General features: G+C 37.5%; 2 protein-coding genes and 1 long non-coding RNA gene across 3 annotated transcripts; all 3 read right to left on the bottom strand.

The window, feature by feature from the left end:
• Positions 1–2194: 2194 nt before the first annotated feature.
• LOC133725793 (uncharacterized) lies at positions 2195–2923 on the bottom strand. Its single transcript, XM_062153178.1, has 2 exons — positions 2341–2923; positions 2195–2250 (listed from the first exon to the last, which is right to left on the bottom strand). Exons 1-2 carry the CDS (start codon positions 2921–2923, stop codon positions 2195–2197), a joined length of 639 nt encoding a protein of 212 aa, XP_062009162.1.
• A 391-nt stretch (positions 2924–3314) lies between these two features.
• LOC133725784 (uncharacterized) lies at positions 3315–6693 on the bottom strand. The gene is made up of 4 exons (XM_062153167.1): positions 6601–6693; positions 4793–4883; positions 4306–4670; positions 3315–4082 (listed from the first exon to the last, which is right to left on the bottom strand). The coding sequence occupies exons 1-4, from the start codon at positions 6691–6693 to the stop codon at positions 3315–3317; spliced, it is 1317 nt and encodes a 438-aa protein (XP_062009151.1).
• Positions 6694–15806: 9113 nt separating this feature from the next.
• On the bottom strand, positions 15807–17950 carry LOC133724592 (uncharacterized). Its single transcript, XR_009853804.1, has 3 exons — positions 16347–17950; positions 16121–16251; positions 15807–15869 (listed from the first exon to the last, which is right to left on the bottom strand). It is a non-coding gene; the product is annotated as an uncharacterized LOC133724592 (long non-coding RNA).
• Between the last annotated feature and the right edge of the window lie 964 nt (positions 17951–18914).

Raw genomic sequence — 18914 nt, 5'->3', positions numbered from 1 at the left:
AAGAGACTAGAGGCTAGGGAAGGAGGCTTCGGTGTCGTAGAAGACTAGGTTGAGAGAAAAACTCTCCTAGGGTTTTGTGCTGTCTCAAGTCTGTTATGTAGAATAATTTTAGTTAAATGAATACTTTATTGGTTTAATACCTTAACAAAGAGAGTTTTTTTATCACCTTACATGAAAAATATGCATGAGAACATTGCACGTTTATACCGAAAAATGACTCATATGTATGTCTAATAATCTAGAGCTTTGCAGTTGATTCACTGGTTTGCGGGCAACAGAACTTACAAAAATGAAAGGAAACTCAAACCTTAGACTCTTACACTACACCCATTGGCCAAACCCCAGACTCCGGGTCAATGTTTTTTTTTTTTTTTTTGGTTCAGTTTTGGCAGTGGTTTTAGTTTGGGTCAATCTTTTATTTTTACTTTTTTATATCATCAAAGTAAAATTAATCGAAGTCATCATGAGTCGAAATTATACGTAATGACTTGGCCTTTGAAAACACAACATATTGCAACAACTACCTAATTAAGTACCTAAGCAATTTCACCTTTAACTACTTGTCATCAATATTAATTAAGCAAACAAGGCTTATGGTTAAATTTTCATAATAACAATAATGTTTTGGCTTGATTAGAACTCAAAGAATAATAAATATAATATATAAAGGATAAAATGATAACTTATATATATATATATACAGGCACAGAATCAAGAATTAAATTTGAGGTGGGCTAAATTTACTTTATGCTGGCAAGAAAAATTATTCTAAAAAATTTGGCAGAGTCTACTTTGTTTTGATGGAATATCTCAATTGCATAACACTTGTCAAAATATCATCCACAAGATGTATTTTTTCACCCAAATCTAACTAACAATAGAAAATTGAAACAATTCAAAGTTAAATATTCAATGTCAATACAAGTAGAAACATAATGAAATACTAGACTACTAACTTATCTCTGAAAAAAGAACGCGCTCCACGCGCCCTAACCCTAGAAACCTTTGTCGAGGTTTTTCCTTGTTCTCGTCCGGCTGCGCCGCGAAGTGGGTGTAGGCTACTGGCCTCGCCGACGTGCGTCGAGTGCGGCCGGATGGGATGATGATGTAGTTAAGTGGTACTGTATGAAGCCCAGTCGGATTGAAGGCGGTGCGGTGGTGGCTTTGCTGTTCCGAGTGCTTGCAGGCCTTGTCGGGGTAAGACAGCAGCGGCTTGAGGGATGGATGGTGACGTCGGGATCGCTCCGCCTTAGATCGAAGCTTGGTCGGCGAGTAGGGTGGTCGTCTGATGGTAAGGAGTGGTTAACGGCAAGATTTGGATTGGTTGTGAGCAGATCAGATCGGATTTTTCTGATCCGATTTGGTTTGTTTGACGCCTTTCTGAGGAGGGGGAGGGTTTGGAGGGGTTGCGTTACTTGTTGAGGCAACAGGGATGATGAAGGGCAGGAGAGATGGCCGGCGATCGGAATAGGGGCGACGGAGCTGCAGTTGGTGGTAGGACAGCAAGAGTCAGGCTTGCTCGACGGTGGAGGTGCTGCATCTGCAGCTTTCAATTACGGGCTGGGTTTGGTGTTTATTGGGCCGGGCCTTTGGCCTTGGACCCATATTATGTTATTTTTATGGTTTTTAGGTTATTTTGTTAGTTGGGGTAATAAGTTTCTACCTTTAGGGCTTGGTTGTTACTAGTGCTTTAGGGTTTGGTTTTATTTTAAGGTTTTGTTAGAAATAAGCCACTGCAGGTTGTGGCAGAGACAATCTTCTCTTCGGCCTCCTAGTGGGACATTCCTGTTCTGGAGTTGGGTCAGCAGCGATGGCGAAACTGTCTGGCTATGGCAAAGACAATCATCCTTGGCCTTCTAGTGGGTCCTTCCTATCTGGGATCGGGTCGGAGGCAATGGCGATTTGGAGCAGTGGTGGATGGATGGTGTTGACAATAGGGTGGTGATGGTGTTTTCGTTAGTCCCAGGTTTGAATATCCGGCAATCCTTTTGGTCGAGCTTAGGTCACTATGAGTGTTGGCTTGGTCGATCCAAAGCTGGTTAGGAGGACTCTGGTTGGTGAGCTTAGTGTCGACACCAGTGAGTTGTCTAGTCTTAGAAGTTCTTACCGGCTGGACGAGAGATGAGATGTCAAGGATTCACTACTCCTGCGCTTTTGTCTTTGTCATACAGTTGTAGTGCAAGTTTAGAGTCAGTCAGTATAGAGTTCCAGTGTGAAGTTTAGAGGCAACTTCTGATTCAGAGATGTCGCCTAAAACTCGTTGTAAGCAGTTCATTATTAATGAAGTTCTTCTTTGATAAAAAAAAAATGTCAATACAAGTAGTTGTGCTCTTCGGTTACCTGAAACATAAAACTCATCTATAACCGAATTTGAATCAATAGTATCAACAATTTCTCTCTCAATATGCACTATTATTAAATCTACAAGAAAATCATCACTCATCTTGCTTCGAAGTCGGTTCTTAATGAGCTTCATGGCTGAAAATGCTCTCTCTGTTGTAGCCGTAGAAACAGGAAGAGTCATCACTAGACGGACTAGTCTCTCAATCAACAAGAATGGTGTCCTTGTGTTAACAAATTCTTGACATAACTCAGAAAGGGTGCATAAATCTTGAAATTCTGAAAGTTCAGAGAATTGATACTCAAAATGCTCCAACTGGTCTCTTAGATCATTCAAATCAGGCACATCATGAGGATAGAATTTCTCAGCCAAACAACATATTTTTTTAATGTCAAATGATTGAAAATCAAATCGAGGATCCAATGAAGAACTAAGAATCAAGAGTTCCCTTGTTTGCTCATTGAATCTACTGTTTAGTTCCATCAATTGAAAATCAATTACAGCACTGAATATTTCAACACGATAATAATGCTCAATAGTGACACAATTTTGTTGTTGAGAAAGACGACCCGTACCTTCCATATGGCGAGCACTAAAATCTGGAGCATCAATTGTATGTGCGTCACAAAACGATACAACACTAGGAAAGAAATCAACCCAACCATCGACCCTTCGTACTAGAAACTAGATTCATAGCATTTATGATCTCTTGAGACTATTCTTGCAGTGACTTACAAAGAGCATTTGTGATTCCCATAGTTTTGTCCAATTACAACAATAAGCAAAACACAAAGTCAAATGATCTTAGAGCTTTAGAAGCACCTAAAGCCTCTCCATGTATTTTTCCATTGAGTCCATTATCTATCATGTTTTTCAAAACTGAACTAGTTGAGTAATACAATTTCATCAAGTTCTTGATAGAATAATACCTTGAACTCCACCTTGTAGCTCCAGCTCTTTGCAAATTGCATGTCTAATTAGCTCCCTTTCCGGTTTCAAGTTCCCCAGCAGCAATTTGTTCCACAACTTCAACTTCTTGAATAGATTTTAACTCAGAAACACGCTTAGTAGATGAGTCAACAACATTAATGATATTAGTCATCATTTGAAAGAATAAATAGACAACACCCACATCTTTAGCTGCAGCATTTAAAGCTAGTTGTAGGCGATGAGCAAAACAATGTACATAGTATGCATATGGACACTTTTGCAAAAATAGTGCTTGCAACCCATTCCACTCACCACGCATGTTGCTAGCACCATCATATCCTTGACCATGCAAATTTTCAACTTGAAGATTGTATTCAGTAAGAACATTGTCTATGTTACTCTTAAGAGTTGCAGCACAAGTATCGCTAACACTTACAACATGGAAGAATCGTTCACGAACAAACCCATGAGAATCAACAAATCTCAAGATAATTGCCATTTGTTCCTTCTTTGATTCATCAAGTGCTTCATCAATAAGCAGACAAAACTTAGCCTCCCCAACCTCTTCACAAATTTTTCTTCTAACTCTATTGGCAAGAATACTCAGAATTTCTTTTTGAATCCTTGGTGAAGTATAAGTAGCATTTCGAGGGGCATTTTCTAAGGTGACTTTTGCAACTTCCTCATTCATTCTGCCATAGGAATCCACCATCTCAACAACATTTCCACGATTAGATGACTCAGCAGATTCATCATCACCTCTAAATGCAAGTGCTTGCTTTGCTAACAATCTTACAGCCTCTATAGTAGCCTTGATCCAAAACTAATTTTGCTGTATCAATATGTCTACACACATTTTTTAAGCCCAACATATCTTGCATAGACTTATGATGTGGGGAGCCAGTTTTCCCTACATGTTTTTTAAAGCAACATTGAACTCCACCGATCTTTCTCCAATTGTCAAACCCATAAGAAGTGAACAAAGAATGCCTCGGAGGATTGCTATAAAAAAGAAAGCATGGAAAAAAAAATGCCTTATCATTCTCATCAGAGTACTCAAGCCAAGGATATTTTTCAAACCACTTCCCATTAAATCTGCGATCTTGATCTCCACAAAGATGCGTTGGATACTCTTCTAATTTTGGTTGATAAGGACCATAAAGTATATATTTTATTCGAACTTCATCACGCTCATTAATAGGATATGACGAGATTGCAGGGCGTTTTCCCGGATCACGTTCAATGTGATTAACATCAATTTCACGAGACTCAACTCTTACAGAACTAGAAGGTTCTTCCACAACTGAACTTGGAATATCACCCATAACAACATCATTTTTCAGAAAATATGAATTTACTTTCGTCTGAACTTTTCGTGGCTTAGGATTTTGAGGTTGATCTGTCATTAAAAACAAAACATAGAAAAAAGAAAACATGAAAACAATCAATCTTAAGTTGCTGGCCATGTATAAATTACAAACTTAAGTCAAACTCAAATATACAAGGAGCACACCCGGGCACCCCACCAGGCCACCACATCCCTCCCCACCACATCCCTCCCCACCACACCCCTCCCCACCACAAGGGAAAACAAATTTAACTTACTCAAAAGCTAAAAAACACCCAATCAAAAGTATAATCAACTCAACTCTCAAACAATCAACACAATAAAGAAATTGTCACTATCATAGGCATTTGGGTATTAATAATACAAATTCAACATCTTTTTCTAGAAATCAATAGATTTGATTACTTACATCAAGAAATCTAGAAATACCCAAATTCTAACCTAAATTACATTCTAATTTCATCAAAAAATTTCATTATAGAAGAGAAGTTAAAGTGTAATACCTGAATAAGGTTGAGAGATGAGAGCAGATTATTGAGGAGAGGAGATGGACTGACTTGGTAGAGAGAGGTGAGAGTCTGAGCTTGAGAAACGCAGAACTGGGCAGAACCCTACTGAGGTGAGGACGAGAGGACAGAGAAAGGGAGAAAATGAGAGACTTGTCTGTTAGTTTGCTTTATACATTAATTATATATGTTGATTTTTTTTAAGGGGTGCTATGACTTGGTATACATATATTAATTCTCCCCCCCCCCCCCCCCCCAAAATGTTGAGGTGGGCTGCAACACACCTCAGCCCACCCTTGTGTCCGTGCCTGTACACACACACACACACAGATTCTATCCAGAGCGGAGCTCCGCTTTGAAATTAAAGTGCGGATTTAGAGTTTAGAGTCACTTTTCGGTTGTATATCCACATCTTGACCGTTCAGTTTTTAGGTACTAACGTATACATCATCTCTGCAAATTTTCAGCCAACTTGATGATCGGTAAGGCATTGATAACTGCCTTAAAGCTAGTACGGTTCAGGTTTGACAGATTCAGTTTGTCCATTGGTTTAAGCGAGTTAGATGCCTTAACGATCATCAATTTGGCTGAAAATTTGCAGAGATGATCTATACATTTGTACCTAAAAATTGAACGATTGAGATGTGGATATGTGACCGAAAAGTGACCCTAAATTCTAAATTTGCACTTTAATTTCAAAGCAGAGCTCTGCTCTCGATAAGATCTGTTTGTGTCTGTGTCTGTGTCTGTGTGTCTATATATATATATATTATATAGAGACATAGAAAAAAAACAAAGGAAATGAACTTGTGGGGCCTTCAACTCCCTGGCAGTTCGAGAAGAAGAAAAAAAAAATCTGTTATTAACAAAAGAAAAAATTACAGTTTACTACCCTGTGGTTTGCACTCAACATCATGTTAGTCCTTCCTCTTTCAATTTCATCAGCAACACCCCTGTGCTTTCAATTTCGATCAGCCGTCTCCAATTTGAACGTTTACTTTGACGGAGGGGCCCACTTAAAGGGCTAAATTTGTCATTTCACACAATTCTCCTAAAAAAAAAAATCTAATTGAAGGACCCCATTCCTCCATCTCCACCCACCTCCTCTCCCTCGACCCTCAGATCAACACCTTGGCCTTGCTGGAGCTCTCCAAGGTCGTTCTCCTCTTACTAGTTTCAATAACTATTGGTCTTACTCCGATACCACATTTCCTAACTTCACAATCCCACTATATTTGGCACTCTCTATCAACCACTAGTTCTTCAAAAACTAGATGCAAATAAACCAAAACTCATAGCAAACACAAAAATCACCAGAATACTAACAGTACCTCCACAATGGGCACCTTCAAAGCCTTTCGGGTAACCCGAAACCTTATCCCCAATTTCTCAAGCTGCCTAGACAAAACCCTTACAATCGTCGCCGAGCTTCACAAATCCTCTTCCAACTTCTCAATCCTCTCAAACAAATTCACCTCCACCCCACCCTTCACCGTCTCCCTACTCATCCTCCTCCACTGCCTCCTCCTAATCCATGCCCCAATCCCCACCGCCACCACCAACGCCATTGTGCTGCTGCCCAAAACCCTGCTCCCCATAAAAACCATGTTCTTTCTCCCCGGAACCGCTGAGCTCAACCCGAAACTGATCGAAACCACGGTAGAGGACGCGAGGCATAGAAACTCAGCAATCGAGAGGAAATAGTCCAAATTGAACTCGTCGGAGGTTCGTACAGGGGCATCGGAATCATAAGCTTGGAGGGGAAAAGCGGTGGGAAGTGAGATGGGTAGGGTTTGTGAGAGAGATTGGGAAATGTGGGTGGGAGGGGGAGGTGGGGAGAGAGAAGTGGTCTGAGGTTTTGGGGGGAGAGGAGGAGGAGGTGGTGAAGAAGAGGGTGAAGCGAGGAGGAGGTGAATATAAGAGGAGGTGGTGAGAGGTGGATGATGACATTGTTGTGGTGTGGTAGCGATCAATTAGGGTTTTGGGTTGAGGTACATTTGAGAAAGAATGGGGAAGAGAAGAGAGACAAAGATTGTGGCGATGTGTTCGATGATTTGCGGCGGGGACTTTGGTCCCTTTTTTTAATTTTTTTTATTTAAGGAAAATTGTGTGAAATGACAAATTTAGCCCTTTAAGTGGGCCCCTCCGTCAAAGTAAACGTTCAAATTGGAAGGCACAGTAAAATTTGGACACAGCTGATCGAAATTAAAAGCACAGGGGTGTTGCTGATGAAATTGAAAGGAGAAGGACTAACATGATGTTGAGTGCAAACCACAGAGTAGTAAACTGAAATTTTTCCAAAAAATATGTTTAACAACAAAAATCGCATTTGAGATCTTGACTCCCTGGGGTGGCGGTTGGTTGTAGCCCAACGTCTACCTTGTTTTTCGTTTCTTACTTAAAGCAATGGGATTGTTGTTGCGTTGTTTCAGCGTTGGATGTTTTCATAACGTTCGGACAATCTCTAGAGGCAGTAGTTTGGCTTCTGGCTGTAGAGGATGGAGACACAGAGATCAAGCCCTTTAGGTGATGGTTGGGGAAACTGCGATCGGGCCCTCTGTTTGTAGTGGAATTCCTGGTCCGGTCTCTGCCAGGTTACTTTGGAGACGCAGCGGTGCGGCTCAGGAGGGGTGCCCAGTTGCTTAGGTATCCAGAATGTTTCCAGATGAGCTGGTGCTTGGGTGCCCCGAGAGCAATATCTGCTGGGCTTGGGTCCCTTTTTCTTGGGCTTGGGCATTGTTGGGCTTAATTTTTAGGCCCAATCACTTTTGAGCTCGTATTTGAGATCCCGAGGATGCCGCCACCAATGGCGGATCCAAGATTGAAACCTTGGGTGGGCTTGGATTTCTTAAACAAATTTTTTTTTTGCATGACATGATTTGTTTAACAGTTTGTACACAATGCAGGTATTGTTCATATTCAACTGTCACATTGGTCAAAAGAGAATACACGAATGCTATGTAATATCAGTGTTCTAAAACTCGGCCGCCCAGGCCACCTAGGTAGCGCCTAGGCGCTGGCCGTCAACTCTCCGACTCGAGTAGTGTCAAATCGGGGCTTTTGGGCAGCTGGGGTTGCGCGACCATCCAGGCGGCCTAGGCGGGCGACTAGGCGCCTGGACAGTTGGCTAGGTGGGCTTTGGGCTTTTTTTTTCATGGTTATAAAGAATTAAGGTTGGATAGCCCTCTGGTCTGTGAGATGAACTGACGAAGGTGAAGAAGACGAACTGGGTGAAGAAGATAAAATTGAAGAAGACGAACTGATCTCAAAAGTCAAAATGACAATGTTTAAAAGTGTTTAATTAAACACAAGTTGGACATGTAGGTGTCCTTTTGTCGGTCAATGAAAATATATGAATAAAAACATGAGTGGGCTAAATTGATAAGCCTGATAGGCATAGGCTTGATAGCGTGCACCACACCCAAAAAGAAATAGTTATTTACATCAAACAATTATTAGCTGCTCTTTTATTTTAATCTATTCAATTGATCAATGCAAAAGAAAAAGGTTAACGGTACATAGATATTTATACTCATCAATTATGCTACTTATTTTGTTAAGTTATTAATTAAAATCAGATTTGCTCACCTAAGGGACAGTTTTAAGGGACTGTGAGGGACAAATGCGTCTTAACCACATGTATTAAATATAAAAGCAGAAATTATAATAACTTAAAACTGTGCATTTATTTTCAGACGTCAGATTCACTTGTCCCTCACAGTCCCTTAAAAACTGTCCCTTAGGTGAGCATGCCTTAAATTAAAATTACTAGTTTCCTACTTCAATATAAAATTATGGACTACTTTGAGTATTTTTAATAAATATTTTTACTCTACAAGAGTCTTTATATATTTTTATTTATATTATTATAGAGAAATTTTAAAAACACACCCCCCAAACTACTTAATACACATCCCTATTATTTTATATTTCAAATAAGATTTTATAGGTAGATTAAATGACCAAAATAGACATCTATATATTAGAAGAAAAATAATAATAATCATATCTTCTTTATATGATTCTATAATTATAAACACAATAAATTTCTATATATGCATCCTCATTTAAAACAAGAATAAAGTTAGAAACCATCTAATTTAAATTTTCCTTAAATAAATTGTAATTAAATGGGGTGAGAAACCATATAATTTAGAATTTCAAAATCAATGGCATTAAATGTTTTTAAAACAAATCGCTTTACTCCCACTTTTAGTTTTTTTTTTCTAAAAGTTATGATTAGTCAATTTATTATCTAATATAAAAAATCACAGGTATAAAACTTTGTAATTGTTCATTTGTTTGACCATCCAATGACAATTTCGTAGTTCCACCATTGTGGAGAAACTACTGATACATTCTTGGTTGAATGTTCGACTCAAAATTTTATACTTGATCAATATGGTGTTTGGTGGATGAGAACTTAAATAATACAAAACCTATTTCTAACCATCTATTTGAAGGGAACAATAATAATTCCTTATGGATTTCTCAATAATTAACACAAGTAATTAATATGGTCAATTATAAAATACTAATATGTTAATATATACTAATCAAATTAAATAGTAGCCTTAATGGTAGAATGAGTAATTAAATATTAAATATTAAATATTAAATATTAAATATTAAATGGTAGCCTTAAAATATTAGAATGAGTAATTAAATGGTAGGTGTATTGAGTAAGGAGTGTGTATTAAGTAACTAGGGGTGTGTATTTAAAACTTCTCATAATTATATGCTATCAAAATAAAATAAAAAATAAAAACATCCTAGGCGCCGCCTAGACACCCGCCTAGGCGTCTGGGCGCTAGTCCCCTGGCCACAGCCCGACTAGTGCTCAGCAATTTTTCTAACCATGGTAATATATAGTGGTTCAATAACTATGCAAAAGAAAAAGCAAGAAAAATAATCTCCATAACTCCAGACGTGTAACTGTGATAAAGGCATGGTTATTTACTATGGAATATACAGATTTGCTCACCTAAGGGACAATTTTAAGGGACTGTGAGGGACAAATACATCTCAACCACATGTATTAAATATAAAAGCAGAAATTATAACAACTTAAAACTGTGCATTTATTTTCAGCCATCAGATTCATTTGTCCCTCACAGTCCCTTAAAAACAGTCCCTTAGGTGAGCAGACCTTATGGAATATAATCATATATTATACATCATGACAAAAAATGTACATAAATTCCCGATTTCCCCATTAGTAAGAGGATTCCGTACTGATAAAAGCTTATGTGACTTGGCATTGGGAGGCAGTTTCTCACAGAAGTTTGTAGCAAACTAAGAAAGACCAATATCCCCATTAATCCTGGTTAAAGTCATATATCTATTAAAAAAAAAAACAAAGGACAAGCATATCAGCCTTATTCTTGTGAAAATGATTTCTGGAAGCATAATAGTAGTACAATATCCTACAGTCAACACTTTCATTGAATTGTGCAATAAGTTCAGCATTAGATAGATACCAAAAACTGCAACACGAATTTTTCTCTTCAACTAAGGTTGTGTATTCAATATTCACCATTTCTTAGAAACATGCTTCTTTTCCAGATTACCAAATCAATTTGAACTAAATTCTTGAAGACAACTCTGTATTCACTAATTGAATCAAATCCTTACTCTAGCTCAAGACTTAAGCCTTTAGCCCTTTACTTCCACAGATTTAGTGAAAACTCGAAGAACTTTCAGTCTAAACAGAGAGAGAGAGAGAGAGAGAGCAGGAGAGTTACCATGGTTGTGGATAGCACATCAGCAGCTTGACCGCAACCAGAGCAATAGAATTTGAACCTTCATTCTTCAATCCACGAAATCTTCAATCCACTACAACATACGAAATTGAATTTCACATCAATCCTTAACCCTATAAATTGCCCCAAATTGGATTGATTCAATTAAACAAAATTGAACTTACATTGAATTCATTGCCCCAAATTGAAGAGGAAGAGTAAGAGAAGTAGATACGACTTGATCTCTGAGAGAAGTGGAGAAAAGCAGAGCCGCAGAAGGCGAGAGGAGGATGAGGAGAGATGATTCTCCAGTTCGAATAGGTTGTAGTCATGTTCGGGAGTCGGGACTTGGGAGTACTTTGGGTGGGCTACTAGGCTTCAATATGGACTATACCCAATTTAAAAAAAAAAAAAAGTATACATCTATTTTTTTTTTTAAAGTCCAAATATCTCGGACGGGCTTGAGCTCGCCCCACTCTCTACCTAAATCTGCCAGTGCCCGCCACTAAGCAGGGTTGTCTTGGTTACTTTATGAATATATGTTAGGATGGGCTTCTTCTATACCCCTAACATTGTCTTGGTTACTTTGGTTACTAGCGCTTACTCCTAAGGTAATTTCATTTAGGTTGTCGTATGGTAGCACAGCATGGCTTGATATTGACGTGGCCCTTGCAGGCAAGTCATGACTTGTAATTACCTACCTTTGGTTATTAATAGCTTGACGTCATTCTTTTTAAAAAATATATATGTTTGTATATTACACATAGGGCCCTTCTAGTGAGGGATCCATTTTTTTTTTTTTTGTGGACATTTTAAGAGATCACTTGTAGGACTCACTTTTCGATCAAATATCAACATCTTGACTGTTCAGTTTTTAAGTCCCTATAAGTAGATCACTCATGCAAATTTTCAACCAAATTGATGATCGTTAAGGTTTCAAACTAGATCAAATCAATGGAGGAACCGAATTTGTCCAACCTAACTCGTTCATGTTTAGAAACGTATTCACGATTATTAATATCTTAATGAACATTAATTTGGCTAAAAATTTGCAGAAGTCTCTACACAGTGGGATCTAAAAAATGAACGGTTGAGATGCCGAAATGTAATCAAAAAGTGGGTCCTACACGGAATCCTTTAGTGGAACGGCCCTCATGTGTGTGTGTGTGTGTGTACACATATCCTATCTAGAGCGAGGCCTCGCACTGAAATTAAAGTGCGCTTTTAGAGTTTAGGGTCACTTTTCGATCGCATATCCACATCTCGACCATTCAGTTTTTAGGTACTAATGTATAGATCATCTCTGCAAAATTTCAGCCAAATTGATGGTCGTTAAGACATTTATCAATGCCTTAAAGGTAGTACGGTTCAAGTTAGACAGATTTTGTTCATCCATTGGTTTAAGCGAGTTAGAACCTTAAAGATCATCAATTTGGCTGAAATTTTGCAGAGATGATCTATACATTAGTACCTAAAAACTAAATGGTCGAGATGTGGTTATGAGACCGAAAAGTGACCCTAAAATCTCAACTCACACTTTAATTTCAGAGCGAGGCCTCGCTCTGGATAAATATTATATACATTAGTTCTTACTACAATGATAGGGTTTTAAATTTAGCACTAAGTTTTGTGCAGGTCATATAGATTACTGAAAAATAAAAAAATAATTGCACCCAAGGTCGCTTAAGAATGTAAGCCCCTATGGCAAATCTCTCTCTCTCTCTCTCTCTCTCTCTCTCTCTCTCTCTCTACGCACACATCTTTCTTTGCGTTATTGGTGACCAATCCAATTTGCAAGATGATCGAATAAGATGATTTATTAAATTTGGATCATAATGTTTTGTAAGATACTAATTCAAATAGTCACTAGTTTTTGAGTTTAAATTCAAACACCAATTAATGTCTCATTAATCTAGTAGAATGAGTGTAATGATATCATCAACTAATATATTGTCCAAGATACTAAAATTAGAACTCTATTACTTTGCCTTTTAATCTTTCAAGTAAAGAACAATCATACATGCATGAGCACAAGCTTTATTCTTAGTTTGTTTTATCTTATGCCAATATCCAGCTTGTTAGTTTGGGCCACCATCTAGATAGAATCGAATTAATTGAATTCAAACTAACAGATAGCATGTTCATGTATATGAGCCGATCGATCTAAACAAAATTTAAAAAGGGGGTAAAAATGGTAGTTTATTGTGGATATTTTGAAGGGGAGGTTCAAATATCAAATTTGGAGGTCTAACTAGAACCACCCAATAAACAAAAATGAGGCAGAAAAAAAAAATTGCAAAGTGCCAAATTCATCAACATAATGGGCTTTGTAGTAGAATGGAGACCGTAATACTCCATAGCCATGACACATTTCTACCCATGATCCCAACATCAAGGACTTAGGGTTTAAGCCCAAACAGGCTATGTGAACCTATTTGTGACAATAAGGCAGCCATAGACATAGCACATAGTTATGTTCAACATGACTGAACAAAACACTTTTAAGTGGATAGACACTTCATCAAAAAAAAAGTTGGAGTCTAGATCATTGATGTGTCTCATATGAAGATTGGAGATCAACTTAATTGCAGATATTCTGACGGAAGCTTTTTCTAATAAGGTATTTCACAGCTCACTTGATAAGTTAGGCATTCAAGATATTTACGCACTACCTTGAGGGGGAGTGTTGACTAAGCTGTTATTAGTCTATGTTCACTATACTAATTTATATTTAGGGGGATGAAATTTGCACACCCAAAATTGTAAGCCACACTCCCTTCTATTTTTTAATAATATTTTATATCATATCTTTTTGCACTTCCTAAAATACCCTCGAGTCAGATTTTTTTTTTGGTTCTTTTTCTTTTCTCTCTCTTTCTCCTCCAAACCAAGACAAAATTCTTTATTTCTCTCTCTCCTCCAAACAACGACATACTCTCTTCTTTTATGAATAATGGTCTTGGTGTAGTCCCAGTTTTGAGGTTCTGATGTATGCCAATGGATAATGGTTATGGTGAATGCCAATGAAATAAAATCAAATTCATAATCTCAATACAACTCTTCAATCAAATCCAAAATGTATGAAAAGTTGCATTGCTTAATCAACATCCATTGGCTTCAAAAAGATACATAGCTCAAATCCTAAACTAATTGTTCTAACAAAAAGCTTCCAGACACTACTAGAATTATGGCCTCAGACATCGGCCAAAAACTGATGAGAAAAAGAATTCCGACCGATGTCTTAGTGGGTGATGAGAAAGGTCCGGAAAATCCAGACATCGGTTTTTAGCCGATGTCTGGTATCATTATATACATCGGTTCTTCATTATAAATTGATGTAAATACGTTTAAATGATAACAAATTTGTATGTTTATATATTGTTAAACCCTCATCTTTTTGCCTTTAATGCTTATAGAAATATAGATCCTACAGCCCAACTATATATGCATTTTAACATCGTTATTTATTTAAAAACGATGACTAATATTGTTTCACACATCGGTTTTCTTGTCTTCACCGATGACAATACTTATACTAGACATCGATCTCTATCTAAAACACGATGTGCACTAGTTTGTGGCACATCGGTTTCAACATAGTAATTCGATCTCTTGTGGTTAATGGGACATCGATTTTTATTTTGAAATTGATATATTTCTCTTAATAGACATCTTTTTTTATAGTTATAACTGATTTAAACTTTATATATAGACATCATGTTATTTAGATGAAAATGATGTCCACAAAATATGTAGCTGCTGCTATAAAAGGCAATCTATATTTGACGAAAGTAATTTGAATATTGGAGTATTATGTCCAAAATCATTATCCTTGACGGTTCACAAAATAGGTAAAATAAAACCCCAATTAACCTACTACAAGGCTAGCCTAGCAATTACTATTGCAGTTTTATTCACAATTGCTGTAGTCACTTCATCTACCACAAAAAGGTGCGAATTGGGTGCGCTGCAAGACTGAAGAAATCATATGGATAGTTCATATTGTCTAAAAATTCTTGAAGATCTTCCAACTTTGCACCAGAGAAGCCTGCAAAAGAGAGTATAGGCAAACATGGAAATGCAATGTTTCCTGTTAAATTCCACTTGCACCACTGACTATCATGAACATTTTATAGTTATTACCATTACTATCATTCATCACAGATGAATCTTTGTATCAGTTGTAGATCTTATCTATCTTATTCTGTTTCGCTTCTTCAGCCTTTCTGGTCTTCAGCTTTGCTGTTTTCGTCCCAAGTTGTGATGATGTTTTAACCATCTCTGCACAACACAATAATTTACAATGAGTTTTGATATAAAATTCATCAACGGATACTACCACCCAACAACAAAAGATAGATACACGCAAAACAACTTCAATATGGTAATTGTAAGGATTTTCCTATTCATTAGTCTTCAATCAGGAAACCAGATACAGTAAAATTGCACATAACAAAATATAAGCTTGTCTGTTGAACAAATATAATTGTAGAGGGCCAAAAGAAAGAACTACCACTTTTGGCAATTTGGGGACTAGCAGCTAGAAAATTACTCTCCATGTTAGATCAGTAAATTATATCTCATGAGAGCCAAACAATGATAGAGGACAAGAAGTCCTCAATTAAGCCTAGAAACACTCAACAGTAACAAGGAAAAAAAAACACTCAACAGTAACAAGGAAAAAAAACACTTCAAGATAACGACATTAGTCAAAGTAATAGCAGTTTTCCAATCTTATGATAGGGCTGATAAGAAGTAATGTCTAAACTCTAGAGCGACTGATGCCCATAGAGCAGACCAAAAAATGATTCGATCCCAAAACATAACTACAAAACGGAGCACTATTTAAAACTGATGTGCAAGCCTAGATCAGAATGTTACCTATGGTGAAACATAGACTTTGATTAACAACAAACTACTCACTGTGATAAGGAGCTTGCCTTTTTCAAAAGCTCTTTGATCTCTCGCCGCAACCAAGTTTTCGCAGCAATCTTTGGTCCTCTCTGAGACCAACAAACCCACCCAAACCAGAAAAAATTCTTTTCACAATCAGAATTGAACCTTAAAAAAACATGAGAACGAATCCAATTGAAGCATGGAAGCGTCGAATTGCATGATTAAGACAACGAATTCTGAAATCTATGCCATAGGGATTGAGCTATGCCATAGGGGTTGAGCGACGGTACCTTCTTTTAGTAAAGAAATTCAACATGCGAAAAATCAAACTATCCAAAAGTACTGGACTCTAACTTACCTAAACCCGTAATGGGACATCACATCAGCAGGTTCTCCTTTTGCCAATGTACCTCGGGGAAAATGTGGTTGGCTCCATTACACAATGGTTCAACTTCAACCCAATGGTTTATGGTCTACTGGTCTGCTTGTCTGTATCAATATAAAAGTAGGATTTTCCAGTATTTAGTCTTTAAATTTCCTTAGTGCTACAAAATTAATCCAAGTATGGGCAAGGAATTGACCACCTCTAGACTTTAAGCAGGAAAGGAGCACATCACAAGATCCTTGATTAGCAGGTCTGGAAGACCTAGTTTACTTCTTCACACTATTGATTTTCACTGCAACTGGTTCTGAATAGTATGGACAACTTCCAAATAAAACATCAAATGACCTGTAATGCAAATACAAAAAAAAAAAAAAAAAAATTATTTAGTAACCATAAAAGGAATCCTATGTTCACCACTGTAGGTTTTGACTTGACATGACTGACAGATGCAGCCCAAACAATTCTCAATGTCAATATTTTCAAATCATTACACTAATTGTCATGGTCAATTGAAGAGATTGTTTGAAGCAGCTTAAGAAGTAATGGAGGCAGTACTAATGAGAACAGGTTAAGAAGCTATTCTATATGTCCCTTACAGTTCCTTTTAGGATACCTATATGTTTTTCCTTTATGATATTGTGGAAAACTGGAAATGCACCAAGTCATTGAATGTTAATGTCAAGTTCAAGCCATGACTCATGAGTATGCTAGATAATTATACATTCTAAACCTACAATTTCTGTTACAAAATATCAAAGCAAGTAAAGCTATAATATATTCAGTGCAATAACCAGTGGAAAGATGACAGTGATACAAGAGCCTTAACATACTGCCTTGTTGTGGTAATGGAATGCAACCAGTCCACGAGACATATGCTATGAAAAGCCCTCTTGCAGCTGGTATTATCGCATGTATAGTCAGAGGTAATGGATCTACATGTTGCTGAGAAGGATCCAAAATGAGCGGTGTGAAATCTTGAGAACCAAAGCAAAGCACTAAAGCATTTTCCTTCACTTCCCCAAGAACCAAAGCATCAAACACCAAAACACTAAAAACCCAGTAACTCAAACTCCATTACCTTCATCATTCAAAGACCAACACAAGCTCAGATTCTGAAACAGCAACCACACAATGGATCCCCACACAACCACCACACCCACAACCCCCAAAGGGTCTCTAAACCGATTGAACCTCCACTCATCCTTCATCTTTCTCAAAATCAAAGCAAACCCAATTAACAAAACAATAACACAACCAAAACACTACAACTTTATCTCCAAAAACCAGAGTTGAAAAGGCAGCAGATGAGTAAAGATCAAAAAACGTGTACTAGTACTAGTTGCTAGCTAATAAAGGCCCCCCAGAAGTGTTTGAAAACGCGTTCCACTACCTCAGATTACATATAATCTAGATAATAAAAAAATCAATGTAAACAAGTCAGAGGAACCCAAAAGATTCATACTTTAGCCTAGTCCAAAAAAAAAAGGTTCATACTTTACGATCAACCAACCCAAAACAAGAAGGGGTCTAAGAACTTGAGCGCACGGTAAGCCTGAGGTAATTTGCTGATATCTACATGTTGCTGAGATGGATCGAACTGGGTTTTGCAATTCTTGCAAGTCCTAAGATTCACAAAACCATACACCGCAACAAAAATGCCCCAAATGTTGAAGATCCCCTCGATGCCGAGAACCCAACCTTGTGAGTAGCGAATTCGAAACCGGACCTGTTTAATAGTGGGCTCGCCCGAGCCAGTGTCATATTAGAAGAGAGAGAAAATCAGTATTGGTGGTGCAGAGAAGAGAGAGAGAGGACCTACGCTGGTGGCGGTCGGAGAAAGAGCTCGAGGGCGCTAGTCAAGTCGGAGAACGAGCTGAGGTCGGGAGCTTGAGTCAGGTTGGAGAAGGAGCTGAGGTTGGAAAAGGAGGCAGTCAAAGTGAGAGTATCAATTAGGGTTCAAAAGTTTCGGACAAAATGACTAAGTGTTGGGGGAAATTAAAATTTTAAACCGCCTCGTTTCTCAAACTTTTTAAGTTAGTCCCTCCGCATTTTTTCAAAATTTTTGAACGAGACTTTACACATCGGTTAATTTAACGACCGATGTTTATAATCACAATAGAAATCGATATTTCATAAACCGATGTTAGGATGTATTTTTTACATCGCGTGCAATTCCGACCGATTTAATAGTGGTGATGTCTGATGGCATAATTCTAGTAGTGAGACCATGTACACTAAGCTAATTTCTATTTCTTCTTTTTCCCTTTTACCTAGCAGATCAGCTGTTCCTTAAAGAAGAAGCCACATTTCCATAAATTTCTTTCTCTCTGCACAAAGAAGAAAAATGCAGACAAAGAGTTAGCTTACATTATTCATTTAAATTGAAACACATGCAGTAAGCTGCAACTGGATTTCAATAAGAAAGCTTAATTGAGACAACAATCCAATCAATACATACCACCAATTATCACATCACAAGATGATCAAGATTAAGCACATAGTTTCTTCTTTGTCAATAATAAGAACAACCAATCATAATTTTTTTTTTTTTGGTCGGTGAAATAAACTTTCATTTAGAAGGATAAACTTACAATAAAATGCCTACTAAACAGAGATTGGTTGTGACTGGTTGATGTACTTATTAGGCTGACCTGAAGAAGTACATGACCCAATCTCAATAAATCTTGATTTAGTAGGCATTCTAAAATAAACGATACAAAACCTAATAAAAAGGCCGAAAAGATAAAAAAAATACACAAAAGTCGGA

Source organism: Rosa rugosa, chromosome 1, assembly GCF_958449725.1.
Source record: "Rosa rugosa chromosome 1, drRosRugo1.1, whole genome shotgun sequence".
Taxonomy (NCBI): domain Eukaryota; kingdom Viridiplantae; phylum Streptophyta; class Magnoliopsida; order Rosales; family Rosaceae; genus Rosa; species Rosa rugosa.
This window is presented reverse-complemented; position numbering and strand designations above follow the sequence as displayed.

Coding starts and splice junctions, on each gene's coding strand:
- LOC133725793 (XM_062153178.1), bottom strand. CDS start 2,923: ATGGAAGGTACGGGTCGTCTTTCTCAACAACAAAATTGTGTCACTATT. Junction 2,251..2,340: donor AGATGAGTTTTATGTTTCAG/GTAACCGAAGAG, acceptor AACGAGTTTTAG/GCGACATCTCTGAATCAGAA.
- LOC133725784 (XM_062153167.1), bottom strand. CDS start 6,693: ATGGCGTTGGTGGTGGCGGTGGGGATTGGGGCATGGATTAGGAGGAGG. Junction 4,671..4,792: donor GGATGTGGTGGCCTGGTGGG/GTGCCCGGGTGT, acceptor TTTTAATGACAG/ATCAACCTCAAAATCCTAAG. Junction 4,083..4,305: donor ACTCTGATGAGAATGATAAG/GCATTTTTTTTT, acceptor TTTTGGATCAAG/GCTACTATAGAGGCTGTAAG.